The sequence below is a fragment of the Staurois parvus genome, unplaced genomic scaffold, assembly GCF_062004578.1.
Source record: "Staurois parvus isolate SC_StPar_1 unplaced genomic scaffold, SC_StPar_1.0 ptg000051l, whole genome shotgun sequence".
Lineage (NCBI taxonomy): Eukaryota > Metazoa > Chordata > Amphibia > Anura > Ranidae > Staurois > Staurois parvus.
The window spans coordinates 876,161-898,035 of record NW_028317847.1 but is presented as its reverse complement, the minus strand read 5'-3'; the positions used below and the strand labels follow the sequence as shown (position 1 = coordinate 898,035).

General features: G+C 44.1%; 1 protein-coding gene across 1 annotated transcript in view; it reads right to left on the bottom strand.

Moving 5' to 3' along the window:
* Positions 1-21,158, bottom strand: part of STEAP2 (STEAP2 metalloreductase) — a 44,354-nt gene extending 23,196 nt beyond the window's left edge. The window contains exons 1-4 of the mRNA XM_089666231.1: positions 21,048-21,158; positions 12,139-12,658; positions 8,136-8,663; positions 5,579-5,743 (exon numbers count right to left, since the gene is read on the bottom strand). Of these exons, the coding sequence (XP_089522357.1) occupies positions 5,579-5,743; positions 8,136-8,663; positions 12,139-12,627 (1,182 nt within the window). The 5' untranslated portion in view covers positions 12,628-12,658; positions 21,048-21,158. The remainder of the gene's footprint in view (positions 1-5,578; positions 5,744-8,135; positions 8,664-12,138; positions 12,659-21,047) is intronic.
* Between the last annotated feature and the right edge of the window lie 717 nt (positions 21,159-21,875).

Genomic DNA, 21,875 nt, shown 5'->3' with positions numbered 1-21,875 from the left:
TGATTCATGTAGCATTCACATCGTAGAATCCATCTGTCCTTAGCTCACGCATGCAGTCAGGAGGGTGTGCTTAGCTGAAAAAGCTCCTTCTACCCTCCTCCAGATGAAAGAAAATGCCCATGAGGACTCCTGGGATATATTACATCATATTGGCATAGGCCAGAAACCAGGAAGCAGCTGAAGAAATACAAAAAGTTCAAAACCAGTAAATGTAATATAAAACAGTTCATGTTAGTTGAAAGAGCTCTGCTTTAACATGGTAATAGTCAATTACATTCAACTGGACTTGTTCTGTAATGTTGAAGACGTTTTGTAACTTATCTAAGCTACTTCTTTAGTTCTAATCAGTGTTTAGAAAATATTCCAGCATTTATATTGACAAAGGTATTACTAACACCATAATTCAATTACCATGGAACGGGAGATACTCTTGTCCAAGACAAGGATGGGAGTTAAAATTGTGGAACCACACCGTTTTAGTTACATAACCCCATTCTTGGTGTCAGGAAGGCTTCAAAAGTCTTAATCCATCAATTTACATGGTTGAAGTTGTGAATGGTTGTTAAATCTCTTGGTTAGAGATGTTAAAATGGCATTATGTGTGGAAGGTAGATGATGTAGAAGGTTCCCACCCTTGTTCAGTGATGGTTTCTCTAGTTTGTCATAGATGGCCTCTTTCATGTCTCTTGTGAACCAGCTGACCTCTTGGTAGTGGTGTATTTAGATTTTGTGTTGGTCTAGGCCAGGGGTCTGCAACCTTTAAGACATAAAGAGCCACTTGGACCCGTTTCCGAAGGGAAAAAAAGACTGGGAGCCGCAAAACCATTGCAACATTTAAAACAAATCCGACACTGCATATATTGCAAAAAGCGCTCTGGTCATGAAGGGGGTTTAAGGGCCCAGTAAGCAAAGGGTTAATCAGGGCCACAGTGTATTTTCATAATCACAATCATAGCCTTAGGTCAGTGGTGGGCAACCTTTTTTTTCAACTGAGCCAAATCTCGCCAAAACCACAATTGAAATTTATTTTGAGAGCCACATTTTTAAAACTGAAAATACATCCCCCATATAGTAATTCACCCCCCATAGTAATTCATCCCCCATATAGTAATTCATCCCCCATATAGTAATTCATCCCCCATAGTAATTCATCCCCCATAGTAATTCATCCCCCATATAGTAATTCATCCCCCCTATAGTAATTCATCCCCCCTATAGTAATTCATCCCCCATATTGTGTCAATTCACTTACCTTTGCTCCGCGCGTTCCTCTCGCCGTGTTCCCGCGCCGTTCCGGTCTTCAGGGCGGACTGTGAGAGGAGAGGAGTTCGTCACGCTGCCCCGCCTACATCCTGACAGCCAATGTTTGCCACGCTCCGCGGGCCGGATTAGAAGGTCCGCTGGGCCGTAGTTTGCCCATTGCTGGGCTAGCTGCAGAGTCCTGACTTTTGGGGCGGCCGCCCGAAAGGAGGGAGGGGAGCGGGCGCCCGGCACACAGAAGAGCCGCATTAAAATGTGTAAAGAGCCGCGGCTTGCCGACCACTGAGCTACGGCAACCCTATTGCCTGTCACCTGGTGGGCAGTGTGCTCCGGAGCCGCAGCAAAGGTGAAAAAGAGCCGCATGCGGCTCTGGAGCCGCGGGTTGCCGACACCCGGTCTAGGCAACACAAAAATTGTACGCCCCCCTCCAATGAGAGAGCGAGAGAGTTCAATGAGTGTGTGTGTATACATATGATTCTCTCTCTTTCTCTCTCTTCTCTATCTCTTCCCTCTCTCTCTTTCTCTCTCTTCCCTCTATCTCTCTCTCCCCTCTCCCCCCCTCCATCTCTCTTCTCTCTCCCTCTCTCTTCTCTATCTCTTCCCTCTCTCTCTTTCTCTCTCTTCCCTCTATCTCTCTCTTCCCTCTCTCCCTCCCTCCATCTCTCTTCTCTCTCCCTCTGTCTTTTTCTCTCTCTCCCTCTCTCTCTCCCCCTTCCCCCTCTCTCTCTTCCCTCTCTCTTCTTTCTCCCTCTCTCTTCCCTCTCTCTTTCTCTCTCCCTCTCTTTCTCTCTCTCTTCCCCCTCGCTCTCTTTCCTTTCTCCCCCCTTCTCTCTCTCTCTCTCTCTCTCTCTTCCCTCTCTCTTTCTCTCTCCCTCTCTCTTCACTCTCTCTTTCTCCTCTCTCTTCTCTCTATCTCTTTTCCCTCTCTTCTCTCTCTCTCCTACTAGCACATATTTCCCTCATTCCTCCTAGCAAATACCACCCCTTCCCAAAATCCACATTACACTTCCTAGAAAAAGTGGATAGGAAAGAGCCGGGAGGAGGTGAGCTGTTTTCTGTTCTCTGGGCTCTCCCTCCTGTCATCCATCCTACTACATACTCGGATGCGGTAAGATACCGCTTAGTGAATTGTGCCCAGTAAGCCTCTCACCGGGCCCCCTACTGACTCCGGCTCTTGGGCCCCCTACTGCCCAAAGGCCCGAATGGTCAGTTCGCCCCTGGGTGGTACCCCTCAGATGGCGGCCCTGCATGGCTCACCAGGTCCCTTCTTCCGGGGGGGCAGTGCCGCCCCCCTAAAAATTGCCGCCCTAGGCAAACGCTTTGTTTGCCTTGCAGTAGATACACCCCTGCCTCTTGGTCCAAAATTTACACCTTACTGTCCTCAACAGAATGTCCCTAATCCTTAAGGTGTAGAAAAACTGCTGAGCCTTGACCTTTAGAATCTGCTCTTCTATGTCGGACATTTGTTTGTGGAGAAGTTACTTTGTCTCCCCAGTGTACAGGTCTTTGCTTTCCTCTCTGCCCTGTGTATACCATAGATGTAAATACTGGGGTAGTTTCCTGACACTCGTTAAACTGAAGAGGTTACTTGGATAAGCTACAGGATTTGTTTAATATTACAAAACGAGTCCAGTTGAATGTGACTAACTACTATTAGATATATCCTGACCTGGAAAAATGAGAACCTTCACAGACACTAACCAGGGAGGATATCACAATTTATATACCTACAGCCATCAGTTTACACTTCAGCAGCATTATAGCTAAGGTAGAATTCCTATTATTATTATTAAACAGGATATGAGAAGCGCTTTACAAAATGAATTTACTATTTAAGGTAATTAGTTTACCCAGCTTACAAAAAATTAAAATAATACAGCTCTTGCTTCAATACTCACCTTGTCTTTAGTGGTGTCCCCGGCAGAAACTCTGCTCCACCACCAGTCTTCCTCCAGGATAATGTTGGCCAAGAAATGATGGCCATCATCATTTAACACACTTCATGTGAGCCCAGGAGGTCTTGCACACATCACCACCTCAACCTGGGCTCAATGACACCCCTCCCTGCAGAAGTTAGCAATGCCAACCCCGCCACAAGGAGAGGAGGAAGAAGACCTGAAGATGCAAAGCAAAAAGGAAACAACTTGATGCCAAAGTAAAGTTTAGTGTTGACCCAGGATTTCGAAAGCTGCTGTTCTGGTGTTGGCAAATGCTGTGTTGTTGCGGAAGTATTCCTTAAACCCAAACAGACCTGAAATAAATAGCTATGAAGCCAACACCACTGTAATTTTTAGCAATATTACCCAAGGATAAAATCTGCATGTTCACAAAAGGTAACATTTTGTTTTTACAGAGTGCTAAAGACATCACGTGACTGGCAAGAAACCTCTAAAAATCAAGTATCTCTTTTTTTAATGCTTGTTTTGCACGTATTTATGCGCATATTTTCACACATGTGCGTGTATCTGCACCCATATGTGCATTCAGTGGTGTATTTAGGTTTTGTGCTGTCCTAGGCAACACAAAAAATGGCGCCCCCCACAGAGAGAGCCTGACATTGACCAACAACACCTCTACATCCCACTTGAGACAGCCTTCCACTACCACTGCCCCCCATACACCAGCCGCCATCCCCCATGGCGAGAGAGAGAGAAAGACACTAACCTACACAGCTCCGAACATCCCCGGGAACAAGAGTGGGGCTGTGCATACACCGTCATGAAACCCGCAGCCTCTGTCAGAACCCACCAGGTCCCCATGTCACGTGTGTCCCTTCTTCCATCCCTTCTTCCAAGAGGCAGTGCTTCCCCCCCTGAAAATTGCCGCCCTAGGCAAATGCCTTGTGATAAATACACCCCTGTGTGCATTCACACATTTGTGCACACAATATATTCTTGGAGAAAACCGATTCATATTTATGCTTATATGTGCATATTTGTGCGTATTTGCACTCAAGCAGCGTAAATTACTGACCAAAAATGCAGATTTTTCTATTTTTTTTACTGAGGTATACGCCGTGCTTATTTACGCACCTGTGTGCAAAGGCACGTTGTAAATAATGTACAAAATTTTACCTCAGTAAAAAAAACGCCGTACTAAGCTTTTTCAAGCTGCAGTGTGCAAGGTTACTGCTTAATCCCTTATATCCTCCATTATGGTATGCCTATGGCATAATTTTTGGATACACCTCCCTAGGGAAGTGTTCACTTGTGTGTTTGTGCTACAGGGACACTAGACTCTTGTAGCCATTTTCCCTGCTGCACATACATTTAGACCGGTTCTGGTGTCATTTTAAATGGTTTTAGGTCTGTGTGTATTGTCTCAACTGAGGTGATGGTAAACCAGGGCGAAAGCCCATATGTCATATTTTTATATGTGTAATAAAGCATAATTTTTGGAAATTTCTTCCTGTGTGTCACGTTCTGTTCACTATGTAGCCGCTTTTCTGTGAATCTCTTTTTCACAAACCCCCCCTTTTTTGTATGCCTCTTTTGGCTACTGAATGGAGACCATACATTGGGTGACACGCTAATTTATTCAATAACCTCTTAAATAACTATCTTAATGCAGTGTGCAAGAGGCCTAAAGGTATTTAAAAAAAAAATTAGATGCAGGAGCGGGTGCGTCTTCTAAAAACTGGAGTTCTGCTATAAAGTGCACCTGTAGTGATCAAAAAAGAATTTTAGCATTAATAAGTGGTGGATAGGTGGTCCCATAGTGCCACATCATATCAACCTATCACAATCAGAGCACTATTGGAGTCCTATGAAGAAAATGTTTTGAAAAAACAGTATTTGCATAGGTTTAGGAACAAGCCTGGCTCAGGCATTGAGCATTGGATTGTGAGATGGAGGAGAGATGGTGTGCCTACTTTCCACATATTCTGGCTATTTAAGAATATTTAAGTAAAGTGCAATGTGCCATCCTATAGTGCCTGCTATCCACCACGAGTAGAGGACAGTGTCTATGGATAGCCCACCTCCTTCGGTTTTACCTCCTACAGCCTCTCCCCTGCAACATCCCAGCCCGTCTAAGTACCAGTGATGTTCAATGTAAAAGGAGAACAATGTCCCTACCCCCCTCACTGAACAGTGTTTGGGCATGGTGATGGCCCATTGAGGTCCACATGCTGTCCCATGGAGAAGGTCACATGTTTCCTTATACCTGGAAGTCCTGCTACATATGTAAGAGCTCCAGTGTTCCTAAAAGTCAGTGAGGGAGTGGCTGGGAAAGTACAACTGCCTGATGGTGAGCTATGTACAGACACTGTTGTTTTTTTAATACCCTATGTGTGTGCTGACTGGAATATTCCCAGTACCTGAATGAAGCTGAATTCCCTCCAGTTTAAGGCGCTATTGACGGAAGGGATGGAAGTCACCGCCAGCAAGGAGAGCAATCCAAGGCTCATAATGCCGAATGAGATGTACATTTCCACCCTCCACACTTCTTCCTCATTCCATGAGTTGTCCACGTTACCATGAACCTACAAAACAAAGACCGTTAGTTGTAGACAGTTAAACAGATTGGTTATAATCAGGGGCGGACTGATAACTCATGGGGTCCCTGGGAAATAGGGGATCATTGGGCCCCTGTGTCCTTGCCCAAACTCAAAAAAGCCTATGAAAAAGGTACCAGGGGCATCTCATGGGGCCCCCTACTGACCCCGGGCCCTCGGGCAGTGCCCTAGTTTCCAAATGGTCAGTCCGCCCCTGTTTATAATAAAATAAAGCTTAATGGATAGGTAGATATGCTGGCATGATCTGATGGTCCGAAGATGACTCCCATCTCAGACACAAATGTGAATGCTTGGGTCACCTGAGTATTTGTGGGTCTGAATTACATCACTTCTTCCTGGAGGAAGAACTACAGAAGGGATGTGCCAAGACTAGTGGCAAACAGGAAACCAAAGAGAATTTCCAAGTAGATTTAAAAATGAATAGGCTATTTCAGAGCAACTGCTGAGTGAACCAAAAGATAGATGACATATTCAGTGAAGATAGGAAATCAGCAGCAAGGGCATGTTTTTGCTTTAATGGGTGATATGACATTTACAGGAGCCTGCGAGCTCTTCCCAACCAACACAGGGTAAAGACCAAAAGACACATATCACTGGGTCTTAAAGTAAGAGTTTCTTGAAAACAAAAGGTTTAAATGTTTTTATTTGCATGTTGATCTGTGGCGGGAAAGGAGGGGAGAATAGGAAGGGGTTGTTGGATTGGAGGTCAAGGGAAGGTATTGTATGTGTTCATTGCATGTCAGCTTTAAAAATGGCAGGATTAAAGCTCATACCTCAGATATGTACTAAACATTCAATATCTACGTATCCTTTTGCTTCGAACTGTCATTTCCTAGCTATGAATAAATTTGGCTGCCACTTGCCACTTTGAACTGTCATGCTTTCTAGAAAGTTGTAGGTCATTGTAGTATTAATTATAAATCATATATCGTGTCACTAGGGGTCATCCCCATCACAGCATAAACACCTATTAGATTTTCTTTTTTGCTGTCTGGGGAAGTCCACCCACTCTATTTGTCCCGGAGACTCTAGCCACTGGGACAGAAAATGATGGGAAACCCAACTTTTTCCAGCTGTTATGACAGGTGGGAAGGGGAATTTTTCCAGTGGGGACACCTGTTATGGTGACAATTGTCCCTCACTTTTGAGAGATTTATTTTCACACCCTGTTGTATCCTTTAGGACAGATGGTGAAGGTAAATTTCCCCAATGGTAGAAATAGGTAAGAAAGAAAAAATTAACAGGGGTTATAAAGTGGATGTTCAGTTCTGCTCTGGCCAGTCCCCATTTGCAAATGTGTGCAAACTAAACCCCTGTTTTTAACGTGACCTGCTAGACAGAACAATTCAGTTGGTTGCAGGCTGGTTGGTAAGTTGAGCTGAGAACTTTTCTTTGTTGTCGTTTGACATGCGTTGCCCTTCCATGTGCTCCTTGCAGCAAAGGCCAGTTATAGATTGGGGAAATTGCCATTTGTTTGTACTGTTGACACCTTTGCTGCCATTGTGCTATATGCTGGGTGTCCAGTGCACCCCTGTGCCTTTAAGGAGGGGTGGGCTCCCTCCAGGCTTACCTGCCCTTAGTCTATGTAATATTATACATGTGCTTCTACTATGGAGGCTCTCAAAACAGTATAGAGTTGGGACGGCAGATAATACTGGGGTGCTATGAAGAGGCTCTGCACCTTACACATGTATTTGCAAATGTGTGTAAACTAAACCCCTTTTTTTTAAATGAACTGATAGAACAATTTGGTTGATTGCAGGCTGGTTGGTAAGTTGAATTTTTTGCTGTTGTTTGACAGGCTTCACCTCCCCTCCGGCACTGCCACTACTTGCATGCACAGATGCACCCATGAGGCTTTGCACAGCCTTCTGGTCCTGGCAGGGCCCATTGGTACATATGTGTACACACAGGTGCATGCGCAATGACAGAGAAGGTTTTGGATTTCACTGTTGCTGACTTTGCACATGTGTGGGAAAATCCGCGCATGTGCAGATGTGCCACAGGGATCTCTCTGAAACCAAGTCCTGTGGCACAGAGGGTGAGAAGATACCTCACTTAGGCGAAAAAAGCAGAATTTGCTGCTTTGGAGCACGAATAAAGTCTATTGAAAATAAAATAATATCTACTGGTAAGGGCGGGAGAGAGACAAAGCCAGCATAAGATGTAATTTAGGGTGAAGGTCTGCTTTAACCTTTACCCACTCCAAAATGTAAAAACAGTTTTGGCTGGAGAAACACTTTAAGTAGATTTGTATGAAAAGTTTCATAATCACTGTTAGCCTACTGTATGCACATTTAATGTATTTAAAATGACACTTTTCATTTAATATCTGGAGCCCAGGGTGGCTATCACTCACCTGTTGATAAGCAGTATTGAGAAATGAGTAGCGCTCGGACCGTCTCATAGGCAAGCACATGCTGTAGACCACATGGACGGCTGCAAAGAAGTAGCTGAGCAGACCCAGCTGTTTCCGACACTGCAACCAGTTCTCCAGCCAGTGCGGGAAGCGTCGGTACTTTGTGCCATAATATAGCTGGTGAGCCGCAGCCAGGAGCCCCGCCAAGTACACCAACGACAGAAGAGTGATGGCCACGATTGGTAAGGTCTTATTCACAATCTCTATGGGAATCTTGTAGAAGTCGCTCTGCTGGTTTTTTATATATGGGTGAATGATGTCCCTGATGAAGGAATAGATGAAGAAGAAAGTTGCCAGGCTGATGGCTACCACGACAGGACCCTTCCATGGGGTGAAGAGACGGAGAGGCAAGTTTTCAATCTCTCTGGAAGAAGATAATGTCCCCATGTCAATTGGAATAAAGTTCATCTGACGGGCAAGCTCTATGACTTGATGGCGCGCCTGGACGTTATTGCTGCAAATATATACCTGCAAACACCACAGAAGATCATTGGTATAGTAATAAAGAAATCCCACCTCATTTCAGGAGGCTTTCATTTTTTTTCAGGCAAGTTTAAGCTTTTAAGACATCATATGACCCAAGACGTTCCTTGTTTATGAGGTCATATAAGTGAAACATTCCTAACAACATTTTATCAGCAAGCATTCCTCTGATGGCAAGTATAATGTCATAATGAAAAACTTGCCGAAAGGAACTGAGTTCTAAGGGCCATTTCACATTGCCTCCCTGCAGTTTTGGTTGTGGCGTGGGTGTATTCGCAATTTTCATGCAGTCAACCTGCAGTTTCCCATAGACTTTCTATTCGATTGTGTGTTTTTGGTGTGTTTTCCGATGCAGCATGCAAGACTTTGGGTGCACGTTCAGAAAACACACCAAAAACATGCAAAAAAGTCTATGGGAAACCACAGGTTAATGGCACGAAAACTGCGGGTACACTGCACTGTGGCCAAACCGCAGCCCAGCAGTGTGAAACGATTCTAAAAGTGATAAAGCTGAACTCCAGGCAAACAGCTAAACACACAGATGAAATAAATATATGAGAGCTGTTTTAGCTGCCAAAGGATTTGTATTTCTGTTTATCCAAATCTGAGATTTACACAGCTCTGCTGCACAGCACAGTCCTGTCTGGTAGGACAGGCGACCCAATGCTTCTGTTGCTCAGCTTTCTCTTCCTATCAGCTTGCCCTTTGTAAGCACATGAGCAATGCACCATAACTGATTGGCTCCTCGTACCACATCTTCCTCTCCCAGTCTGAAATCAATTGTACAGGAGACTGCAAGAGACCGATACCAGAACAAATTCAGAGACTTAAAGTGGATGTAAAGGCTCAATTACAGCCATTGAGCCAATGAGGAGAGAGGGGAGCAGGGCCAAGCCGCAGCGCTGTGTGTGAATGGACACAGTGCAGTGGCTTGGGTGCGAGCCTGTTTGGGTGCCCCCATAGCAAGCTGCTTGCTCTGGGGGCCATTGGTAGGAGGGAGCGGCCAGGAGCGCCGGCAGGGGACCCAAGAAGAGGAGGATCGGCGCTGCTCTGTGCAAAACCACTACACTTAAAAAAAATTTTCCTTTAGATTTACCAAAAACCATATAATATGAGGTCAAACCTAAACAACACTTTCAATTTGTATCCAGTCAGGCAGGCCATTGCACTACATAGTTGAAGGTAAATCTAAGGCTAAGTTCACACATATGCAGGTTGCGTTTGAGCCGTTTCTGCACTGCGTTTTGCTTTGCGTTTTTACAGTGTTTTTGATATTTTTTTTTCTTGTTGCTAGGCAGATTTAAAATGCAAAATGCAGAAAAAGTGGCAAAAATGCATAAAAAAAGCAATACATGCTTTTCTGCAGAGTTTCCATTGAAGTCTATAGAACCAAAAATGCAACTTTTTGCATTCAAAAAAGTCTCTGACCCTTTCCTAAAAACGCACCGGGTGAAAACGCTGAGATGTGAACATGCCCCATAGGAAATCATGTTAAATGGACTGTACTCCATTTCTGCAAAACGCAAAACACTGCAGAAAATGCTTAGGTGTGAACCTGCTAAAGGAGATTGTACAGAAATTATACAAGAAAATTATATAATACATTTTTTGTTCTTGAGTTCAGATACACTTTGATGCATTGTGTACTTATGTAGTTTTTTTTAAATGCAAGCAGTGTATATACATACACCATGCATCAAAGTGTATCTGAACCCAAGAACAAAAAATGTATTATTTTGCAGCTTACTAGCCTTTAAATATGATGGCTGCATTTGTTTTCTTTTTTAGGCTTTTTTTTCCCCTTTATTTTCAGATGATATTATGGCCAGTAACACGCCTTCTGTGTGGCTACACTCAGGGTCAGGACAAGGGGTGGGCAGGAGGTACAGTCGCCCCGGGACTCAGCAGTAGGGGGGTGCCCCCTCACCACATTTACATTCCAGATCAGTGACTGGCAACCAGCAGGCTATGGCATCATATCTGCTCTGACAGCAGCTGCTAACATTCTCCACCCCATCTCCACACATATGACACACAAAACAGACCGTATGTATGCAAGATGGGTGTGCTGCTAGATAGCAAGTGATTGGTCACTCATCTGCAGTACCCACTCCATGCTAACCATGAGCAACTGGAGCAGAAGGGCAGAGAATGGGTGAAGGGCAGTATACCCATTCTACCGCATGCATTGGCATCAGGGGAGGGGGGCTTAGTTGCCCAACCTTGCCCTAGGCATTGGATGAACCTGTCCTGGTACTGGCTACACTCACCCTTCCACATATTCTATGGAGAAGCAGCATAGCCACCCTTGGACAGCAACACTGTCAACCTATGAAGAGGGTAGTGTTAGATGAACTAGTAGAATTTGATGGTCTCTGACCAGTTCCCGCTCACCCACAGTACACAGGTGACACGAGCAGGCTGGATCATGTACATGTATGTCGTCCATCCTTTTCCGGGAGCGGGGCATGTGTTCGCCCCTGGCTAACTCACACTGTGATTGCACATAGCATGATTTTGTCAGCAGATGTCAGCCAATGATTCATGTACCCAGAACAGCAATCTGGCTGTTTTTTCTCCCTGCAAAGCCCTTCTCCCTGCAAAGTTTCTTCTCCCTCCAAATCTCTTAGTAAAAGCAGCACATATTACACTTCTCAGGCACACAGGTAACCCCTTGATTGCAACTAGATGTAAATCCCTTCCCAGCCATTGGCATTAGTACAGTGACAGTGTACAGTGTTATATTTGATCACTGTATTAGTGTCACTAGTGATGTCAGTGTCAGTTAGTCAGTTAGTGCTCCTCCCTGCGTGAGTCTTTTAGCACCAGATTGGCTGCCACACTATCACAGCCCCACTATATGACGCTGATCACCGCCATTACCAGCATAGCATCATAGCTGTGTAAATTCCAGTATATATCCCATAGTTTGTAGATGTTATAACTGTCACACAAACCATTTAATATACACTTATTTTTACCAAAGAATATGGCCTAAATTTATGAAGAAATTATTTTTTTTACATTTTTTGATAAGATAAATAAGTGACTAAGAAGGTGACAAGGTGAACTCTCTCCAGTTAACGCTTTTTAAAGTGGAACTTACCCCTTTACTTTAAGCAGCTACAGCAACATTTTTTTTTTACAGCAGCACTCTGTGCCATGATGATGTGACTCCTGTGCGCATGTGTGGGACTGACGTCACCATGGCTCGTCCATTCAAGTGGCTCAAATAGAGCACTCCCGAAAGGAAGACGGGAGGAGAAAAAGCGCCCATGACATCTCTGGAGAGCATCATTTCACAGGTAATTGTGGCATAAAGTGCTAATATGGGGTGAACACTAGCACATTATGGCATAAACATCCTGGGAGCCAATGTATTAAAAAAAAGTGCAGTTTAATTCCACTTTAAAGGATACATGGCATAAAGATGGTTCAGTTTAAGAGGTTTTTAACTTACTTGGCTGCTGGCATCCCTTGGGCCTAGTTGCATTGCCCATGCAGAGATGACATTGAACCCTTTAACCACATAGCAGTCTGGGAAGAGTGAGGACAGATATTCGGCGTTGGATTCCGGGTACTGGTCCACTCGCATGTTATTGCTCACATCCACCAGAATCTTCCCGCTTAGTAAATGCTTTAAGTCCCACAATGAAGAATAATGTTCTCTGTGTATTGCTACAAAGATGATGTGGGCTTTCAAAATGGCATCCTCATGGTGTGTCACGTCCACCACATGTGGGAAAAAGTCGGCGGCACATTTTGGTTCCCGGCTTCCGATCACCACGTGATAACCGCACCTTATAAGCCGGATGGTCAAGGATTTGGCAAAGTCTCCACTGCCTAGGATGCCTATTGTAGTTTTTTCCTCTTTGATGCCATTTGTGCCATTGGGTAAGAAAGAGTCATTCACACTCTTCGGACTTCCCATCATTGTGATGGACTCCATAGTTCAGTAGATTGTCTTCTATCGTTTATTCCTGGGAAAACAAAAATGGCGGTTTAATTCCTATTGACTTTGAAGAGGCATTCAACTTAGGGCTTGTTTTCCTGAATTTTAAATAGGAAATTGTAATACAATTCAGCATCCGTATATATTCTCCATGCCCCCTCCCCCTGCATAAATCGCCTGCTGTTAGTATGGCCAAAACGTATCTGTAATAAAAATAAGTTAGATTATTAATGGTCTTATGCCCGAATCATTGCAAGGGCTTTTTTTATGAGATTTGGCTGCTTTGTATTCCCTGGGAGTTGTATTCCCCAGTGAGGAATGTGGCATCACTTGTCTAGACGCTACAGGTGGAAGACGGTAATTATAAAGCTAGGTTCATACTTGCACGTCTGCAAATTTTTTTTTGGATACGTTTTTCATGCGCTGTTACTGGTGCAGTATACACCTTTTTCCAAGTCACATGGAAGTGTGCTGCATAGGTATGAACAAGCCCTATAGACTAAAGACTTAAAAGTATAGCCCAAGCTTGTCTGGTCATACTTCTCTTGTGGGTCACAGGAGTCCACTTACTTCTGCTTTCTTGTGACCCAGAGTCAGCTGATAGCAGGCTATTTCCCGCTATCAGCTGACGTAGCAGAGTGGCTCCAGGCTCTGGAAGGATCCTGACAATTTTGCCAGGTTCCACTTAGCTGCCTGATTAACAGCTGGCTCTGCCTCTCAGTGAGTGGTTGAGAGTTGAAGCCAGCTGTGCCAACCCTCTCTTCTGCTTGACGCTCCAGTGAGTGCTGGAGGGTCAGGGTGGAGAGTGGTGACTGACAGTCACAGTTCTCCACTCCAAGCGGACTGAGAACTGAGTGATCAGCAGCACCTAAAGGGGTGCTGGGGTGGGCTGGCTCCATTATAATTGAGTTTCATCTCCCCTTCCTCAGGTCTCTGAAAGTGCAACCACTAATGTCATGATGCAGGTTCTTGATGTAAGGAGGCACACTCATGGGGACAATCTATGAAAGGGGGCACTGTGATGGGGACACTTGATGTAAGAGGGGAACTCTTATGGGGATAACTGATCATATGTAAGAGTGTACATGAGGACAATTGATGTAAGGGGGGACTCTGATGGGGATAACTGATCATATGTAAGGGTGCACATGGAGACAATTGATGTAAGGGGGGACTCTTGTGGGGATAACTGATCATATGTAAGGGTGTACATGGGGACAATTAATGTAAGGGGGGAACTCTTATGAGGATAACTGATCATATGTAAGGGTGTACATGGGGACAATTAATGTAAGGGGGGAACTCTTATGAGGATAACTGATCATATGTAAGAGTGTACATGGGGACAATTGATGTAAGGGGGGAACTCTTATGGGGAAAACTGATCATATGTAAGAGTGTACATGAGGACAATTGATGTAAGGGGGGACTCTGATGGGGATAACTGATCATATGTAAGGGTGCACATGGAGACAATTGATGTAAGGGGGGGACTCTTGTGGGGATAACTGATCATATGTAAGGGTGTACATAGGGACAATTGATGTAAGGGGGGAACTCTTATGGGGATAACTGATCATATGTAAAGGTTTATATGGGGACAATTGATGTAAGGGGGGAACTCTTATGAGGATAAATGATCATATGTAAGAGTGTACATGATGACAATTGATGTAAGGGGGGGACTCTGATGGGGATAACTGATCATATGTAAGGGTGCACATGGGGACAATTAATGTAAGGGGGGAACTCTTATGGGGATAACTGATCATATATAAGGGTGCACATGGGGACAATTGATGTAAGGGGGGACTCTGATGGGGATAACTGATCATATGTAAGGGTGCACATGTGGACAATTGATGTAAGGGGGGACTCTGATGGGGATAACTGATCATATGTAAGGGTGCACATGGGGACAATTGATGTAAGGGGGGAACTCTTATGGGGATAACTGATCATATCTAAAGTTTATATGGGGACAATTGATGTAAGGGGGGAACTCTTATGAGGATTACTGATCATATGTAAGGGTGCACATGGGGACAATTGATGTAAGGGGGGACTCTGATGGGAACCTGATGGAAAGGGGGACTCTGATAGAGTCCCCCTTTATATCACCTTAATCTAATGACAGCCTAATACATACAATTGTTTCCCAGTTCTGGACGCTGTGTGACAGTGGCTCACACACAGTGTTGACATTATTCCCCCTGACTTTTTTTCACTGCACCCCAAGATCAGATAGGCTAGATCCGGCCCTGGAGATCAGTGGTCATGTGATCACTCAGTTCTCAGTCTTATTGCTGATGTAGGACAGCTGCAGCATAGCGGTGAGTATGGATGCTTATTTTTTTTAAACCCCAAACTTCCCCTTTTAATCTTAATTTTTTAACTGGTAAATTTTGGACCTACTATCAGTAGGTGATTTTTACAAAACAAATAAGCCCAAGCAGTATACACGGACCTTGGATTTCACTGCAAGGTCTTTAAAGTAGATTACCATTCAAAACCTTTTATTTTTGGATAGAAATTTTGTCAGTATTTTCTAAAACTGATAGCTAAGCAGAAGGCTCGGCCTTCACTATAACCACCTACACATTTTCAGCATCCCTCATGCAAGAGTCTTTGCATTTCACAAAAGATCTCTTTAATTTCACATCAATTCTGTGAAGTCAAGCTTTCAGCCAATAAAGGAAGCAGGGATGGCAGTGCTGAGGCAATCTGTACCGGGGTGGACTGACCATTTAGGCACTCGGGCCCTGCCTGAGGGCCCGGGACAGTAGGGGGCCCCATGAGATGCCCCTGGTACCTCTCATAGGCAATTTTGGGTGTGGTTTGAGTGTGGGCGAGGACACAGGGGCCCCATGATTTCCTATTGCCCGGGGGCCCCATGAGTTGTCAGTCTGCCCCTGATCTGTACTGTTGCTTTGGTTGCAAGGAAAATACATTTGTATCATAGCTGGAGACAGATTAAAGTGAGATGGTACATTTTATGATAATTAAATGACAAAATGTCTTGTATAGCATTAAATATGTTTTTAACACTTTCTTTAATAAAAACAGAGATTATTTGCATGGAGATTTTTGTACACATCATAACCTGGGACTTGCATGTATAAGCATTTAATGTACCTGTCACCTATGTAAATGCCATTCACAAAATATCTATTCATCAAAGGATAAGTTCACTTTCTGAATATGTTACACTTGTATTTAGGATGTAACATGTAATATGTGCAGCTCCCCCTCCCCCCATGACTGCAGGTGGGGGTTCCTCTCCCCGAATCCGCTATCAGATTTCAAGAACAGCACAGTTGTGCAGAGCTCTGCCCACACAGCCCTGTCATTCATTCACAGGAATTTGTAAATGAATGAACTACAAGTCCCATCTGCCACCACCACAGGAGGCTTGTAGTTCTCAATGAATTACCTGGGTGCTGATTAGTGCATTTGTAGTTCACTGCACCTGAGGGGGCTCAGTTCACACTAGCTTTGTCAGCAGGCGTCAGACAGGCGTTTGGGAAGCGTTTTTAACGCTTCTCAAACGCCTATGAAAATTCTACATATGGCAGCACACAGTGCTGTTCACACTGAAGCGTTAGCGTCGCAGCAAAAAACTGACACCTTGTGTTGAGTCAGGAGGAGTTGAAGCCTCCCATTTAAGTCTATGGTGTCCCTCCGCAAAAACACCTGGCAGGCGGTTGCGGTGCAGTTGCGACGCGGTTGCGGAGAGTTAATACCATTTAACTTCATTATAGGCATTTGTGGTGTGGTTCTAACGCTTGGCAAACGTCTAACAACCACCTCAAAACCGCACATAGGGCGTTTGGGGAGCATTTGAGGAGCGTTAAAAACGCTTCCCAAACGCCTGTCTAATGCCTGTCAAACGCTATAGGGGCGTTTGGCAAGAGTTAGAAATAAAGTCAAGTGTGAACGAGCTCTAACTGTCTACCCGTACTGAGATACGGGCAGAGACAGCTCTCAGCAGAATATGCAGGAGCCTGACATTGCACCCACGATCCACTGATGACGGGTGCAATGCCCTGCAAACTGAAGGGCAAAAAAAAATAATAAATGCACATTTTTACTAGCAAGATAATGTACATTTATTATTTTTTTTTACAAAAGGTGAACTTAGTTTTTAAAGTGGATGTGAGCTTCCATGGGTCTCCAGCAGCACATACAATAATGTGTTAGTAGACACAGTGGACTTGTACATTATGGCAAACTTTCCTCTTAGTTTTCTTTTCTCCAGTGATGCAAGGTCTGAGCTCCTCACCACCACTGCCAAAAAACAGACAAACTATACCTAAAGCCCTGGTTCACACCGCTGTGATTTCAGGTGCGATTTGGGAATTGAAATCGTACCTGAAATCGTATCTAATGAATGTGAATGTGAGTGTCTTAACATATGTGATTTGCTGCAGCGTGATTTCAAAACCAATTCTTGTATTACTTTTTCTGTAGTTTGTTGCGATTCCACATACAGACTACAATTGAAATCACACTGCAAAACGCAATGGAAAACGCACAAAATCGTTGGGAAATCTTCACAAAACACAGTGAAATAGCAAACAGAACACGTGATTTTAAATCGCATCCAGTGGGAACCAAGCCTAAAGTGTTACCAAACCCCGGACTCTGCATTCGCTATATCTGGTCTCCCACAGTACACACAACATGGAAATGCAATTATTTTAGTAATTTGTCACCATTCTATGCGTGTGCGCAATTTTGAAGCATGACATGTTTGGTATCTATTTACTCGGCATAACATCATCTTTTATATTTTATTCTCTAGGGCCTCTGCTTAGAAAAAGTATATAATATTTTGGGGTTCTAAGTTATTTTCTAGGGAAAAAAAATCAGATTTTTGCATGCATGACAGAAATGTCAGAATTGCCCCAGTAGGCAAGTTGTTAAAATGTTACTAAACTTCGGACCCTGCATTCACTATATCTGGTCTCCCAGAACTCTGCATTCACTATATCTGGTCTCCTAGGACCCTGCATTCACTATATCTGGTCTCCCCGGACCCTGCATTCACTATATCTGGTCTCCCCAGGACCCTATATTCACTATATCTGGTCTCCCAGGACCCTGTATTCACTATATCTGGTCTCCCCAGACCCTGCATTCACTATATCTGGTCTCCTAGGACCCTGCATTCACTATATCTGGTCTCCCCGGACCCTGCATTCACTATATCTGGTCTCCCCAGGACCCTATATTCACTATATCTGGTCTCCCAGGACCCTGTATTCACTATATCTGGTCTCCCCAGACCCGGCATTCACTATATCTGGTCTCCTAGGACCCTGCATCCACTATATCTGGTCTCCTAGGACCCTGAATTCACTATATCTGGTCTCCCAGGACCCTGCATTCACTATATCTGGTCTCCCAGGACCCTGCATTCACTATATCTGGTCTCCCAGAACTCTGCATTGACTATATCTGGTCTCCCAGGACCCTGCATTCACTATATCTGGTCTCCGACAGTACACTGAACATGGAAATGCAATTATTTTATTAAATATAAATTGCTAAATACCTTTCAGCAGTTAGAGCAGTCTTGTGACTTTTATCGGTGTCCAGTAGAGCACTGATTAAACCTTGTAGGAGGAGTTTTCATTTTCCCCTGATTGTCCTATGAGGCTGCATAACCCCTGACCCTCTGGTCAGTGCTGAGTGGCCCTGTGCTGATCACATGCAGTCCCCCCCTCCCCCCCCAAAAAAAAACCTCTTTATCAATGCACACCAAACTGGGCATGTGCAGATTGTCCCCAAGGCTCTGTTTTATCAGCAGATGGATTGGGGACAGTAGAAGAACAATGCAGAGGATTAACCCCTTAGATTCCACAGTGAGTATAACAAGCATACTTTACTGCATATACAGACTGATTGTACTGTTGTGGGTTTAAGCAATTTTTTGTCAGGATTTCTGCTCCATGTTAATGAACAAATGGGAATCAGTTCAACCACCAAAAGTATATGTACTGTCCTAAATTTCTAATACATACACAGGCAAGGGCTGCATAACCTTCCTGCTATGTTTGCTTTTCTAGGAACACAGAAAACAAACCTCTGTGTGAAATTCAAATAACTTTTCTTACTAATTACTTCGGTTTAACTCTATAATTAAACAACAAGTTCAGTGTAATCTGAAAACCAGCTACTCATTTAAAGTGGATCAAAACTGTGTCTGAGAACACGCACTGGAAGTGCTATTTGATTCATTTATAGTATTCAAAGCAAACTCCCCCATCCATCCACCACTCCATGCTTTATTTTGTTGAGAAATCCCTTTGAAAAACACCCCCTAGCATTTATAGCTATGGTCATCTTGAGTAAGGGCAGATTATTCCTGTAACATTTACATCTTGGAATCCATCTGCCCTTAGCTCAGACAGGCAGACAGGAAGGTGTGCTTATTTGAGAATCTCCTCCTTCAGATGAAGCCCTCATGCACACTGGACATTTTTATAATGCTGGTAACGTTAGCTGTGTAAAATCACGTTAAAAATTTGAGTTTTTCAGCTTTTTTAGCATTTTTGCATTAGTGTTTAGCGTCGTTTTGCTGCGTTTAGCATCGTTTTCTTGCGTTTTTCTGCGTTTACAGTTTTTAGCATTTTGTTGACCAAAAAAAATCCAGAAATGCTGGTTTGTAGCGTTTTACCGCATTTTTCAGCGTTAGAGTGTTTTTACAACTAAAAAACTCCTCTAGAATCCTACTAGTTCTGGGTTTTTTCCAGCCAAAAAACGTTCCAGCCAAAAAACATTGATTCCAGTCTATGTGTTCATGGACACATAGGATAACATGCGGGGGGGTTTACTAGCTGTAGAAAAAAAGTAAAAAGCCAAAAACAGCCGCTGTAAAAACATCCCGTGTGCATGAGGACTGAAACTGTGCAACTTACAGTGAAGTCCCACGATTTCAAAGTTGGATGACACGCCGATTTAAGATGCAATTTTCAAGACATCTGAAACAGATGTCTATGCAAATCGCACCAAAAATAGCTCATGTACAACTTTAGACATCAGTGCAGCTCTGACCATGTCGGAACCGCATCGATATGACCGCTGTAATTGCAGACAATAGGGTGCGACTTGCCATGCGATTTGCAAGTTGTATAGCATGCAAATCGCACCAAAAATATTGCATGTACTACTTTAGAAATCAGCGCAGCTCTGACCAAGTTGGAACCGCACCGATATGACCGCTGTAATTGTGGAGAACAGGATGTGACTTGCTATGCGATTTGCAAGTTGTATGGCATGCAAATCGCATGCCAAGTCGCACCCTGTGTGACCGGGGTCTAAAACCTTGAAGCTGATTGGTTACTATGCACAGCTGTGCCAGATTCTGTGGGCTCCAGTTTTAGTAAATCCATCCAGGGGCGTATTTACCACAAGGCAAACAAGGCACTTGCCTAGGGCGGCATTTTTCAGGGGGGCAGCACATCTCCCCAGAAGAAGGGATGAAAGAAGGCACAAGCCACCATGGGAACCAAGTGGGATCCGAGAGAAGCTGTGGACTGCTTGATGGTGTATGTAGAGCCTGGCTCTCATTCCCGGGGATGTGTGGGGATGTGAAGATGAGTGTCTCTCTATCGCCGGGGAAGGGGGGTTACTGGAAGGCTTTCCCGGGTGGGGGGCAGGGGGGGTTGTTAGTCAATGTCAAGCTCTCTCTGCGGGAGGAAGAAGGGGGGGTTGTGTTGGTCGGTGTCCATGGGGGCAAATGATTTTGTGTTGGCTAGGGCAGCACAAAACCTAAATACACCAGTGAATCCATCTATCTATTAATGTGTGTGTATTATATATATATATATACACACATATACATACACATACACATACACACACACTACACTGTACAGGTAAATGTTGATATATTTAGAAATGCATTGTAGATTATATATAAATATGTATAAACTCAACATATAATCCAGACAGAACCAGACAGATGTGTTACAATGTTGCAAGGAAACCCCCCCCCCCCCATTAGATTTTGTATATATATATTTTATAGGGGTAAATAATTCTACGTTACAGATACTATATAATAATAATATATATACATGGAACACATATTCCAGGCAGGTGTGTTACAATGTTGCAGGGAAATAACACATTCTATTCTATATATACATAGTGATATATTTGGCAGTCTATTTATAAACACATTGTAGATGATATTTATAATCTGACATATTCCAGGCAGGTGTGCTACAATATTGCAAGGAAAGCAGCAATTGTATGAGAGATGCATTCCATATAGAAGGAGTGGATGGAGTGCGAGGTGGGGGGCACAGAGAGGAAATGAAGAGATGACTGTCCATCCATCCCCCCCCCCTCTCCAGGATGCTGCCCTTTCCCCCCTCCTCCCCAGGTACACAGAGGTATCCACTCACCTGTCTGCGATGAGTCAGGGTGACAATGTCCAGAGCGGGGACATCATAGAACGTCATAGCAGTCTGCCAGCCCGGCCGCCTGCAGACAAGGACTAGGCTTTCCAAATCCCAGCCAATCCTTGAGCGCCTCTAAGCGGCCGCCTGCCGTGCGGAGGATGAGAGGAGCTCGCTGATTGGCTGAGGTTGCTAGTGCTGCTGGAGAGAGGATGGAGCTGGTGGATCATCCTTGGCTGCTGGATACAGGGAAGGTGGAGGGGTGCAGTGTGTATGGTGGAGCGATGGTCTGCACATTAGGAGGAGAAGACAAGGTGCATGGCTGTATTCACACTGACTGCTGTCCCTGCAGGGACTGTCCCAGCATCTGGAGGAGATTGGTCCTGGATGTCCTTGTCTCTGAGCACACAGCAGGGTCATGTCTCAGGTTGCAGTATGCAAATGTCTTAGCTCCACTTTTGGAGAATGTTCCCTGGAAATGTCCCTGATGTATATGTTGGTCCCTGCGATTTGTGTCCTGTCCTTGTAGACAAGGTCATAGGTCATTCAAATGTCATTAACCCTTTGGCTGATAGAAATGGCTTTGCAATTTTTTTAATTTATTTATTTGCACACGATAAAATTCATTATTTCTGAAAGCAGGCGCCTTGGAGAATAAAATGGTGGTGGTTGCCATTTTTTAGTGCCTATATTTATCAAACACATATTTTTATTTATTTCAGGTACCATCAATTTACACAGCGCTTTCCATATATATTGTACATTCACATCAGTCCCTAACCCTCAAGGGGAGTACAATCTAAGGTCCCTAACTTACATTCATACATACACGGG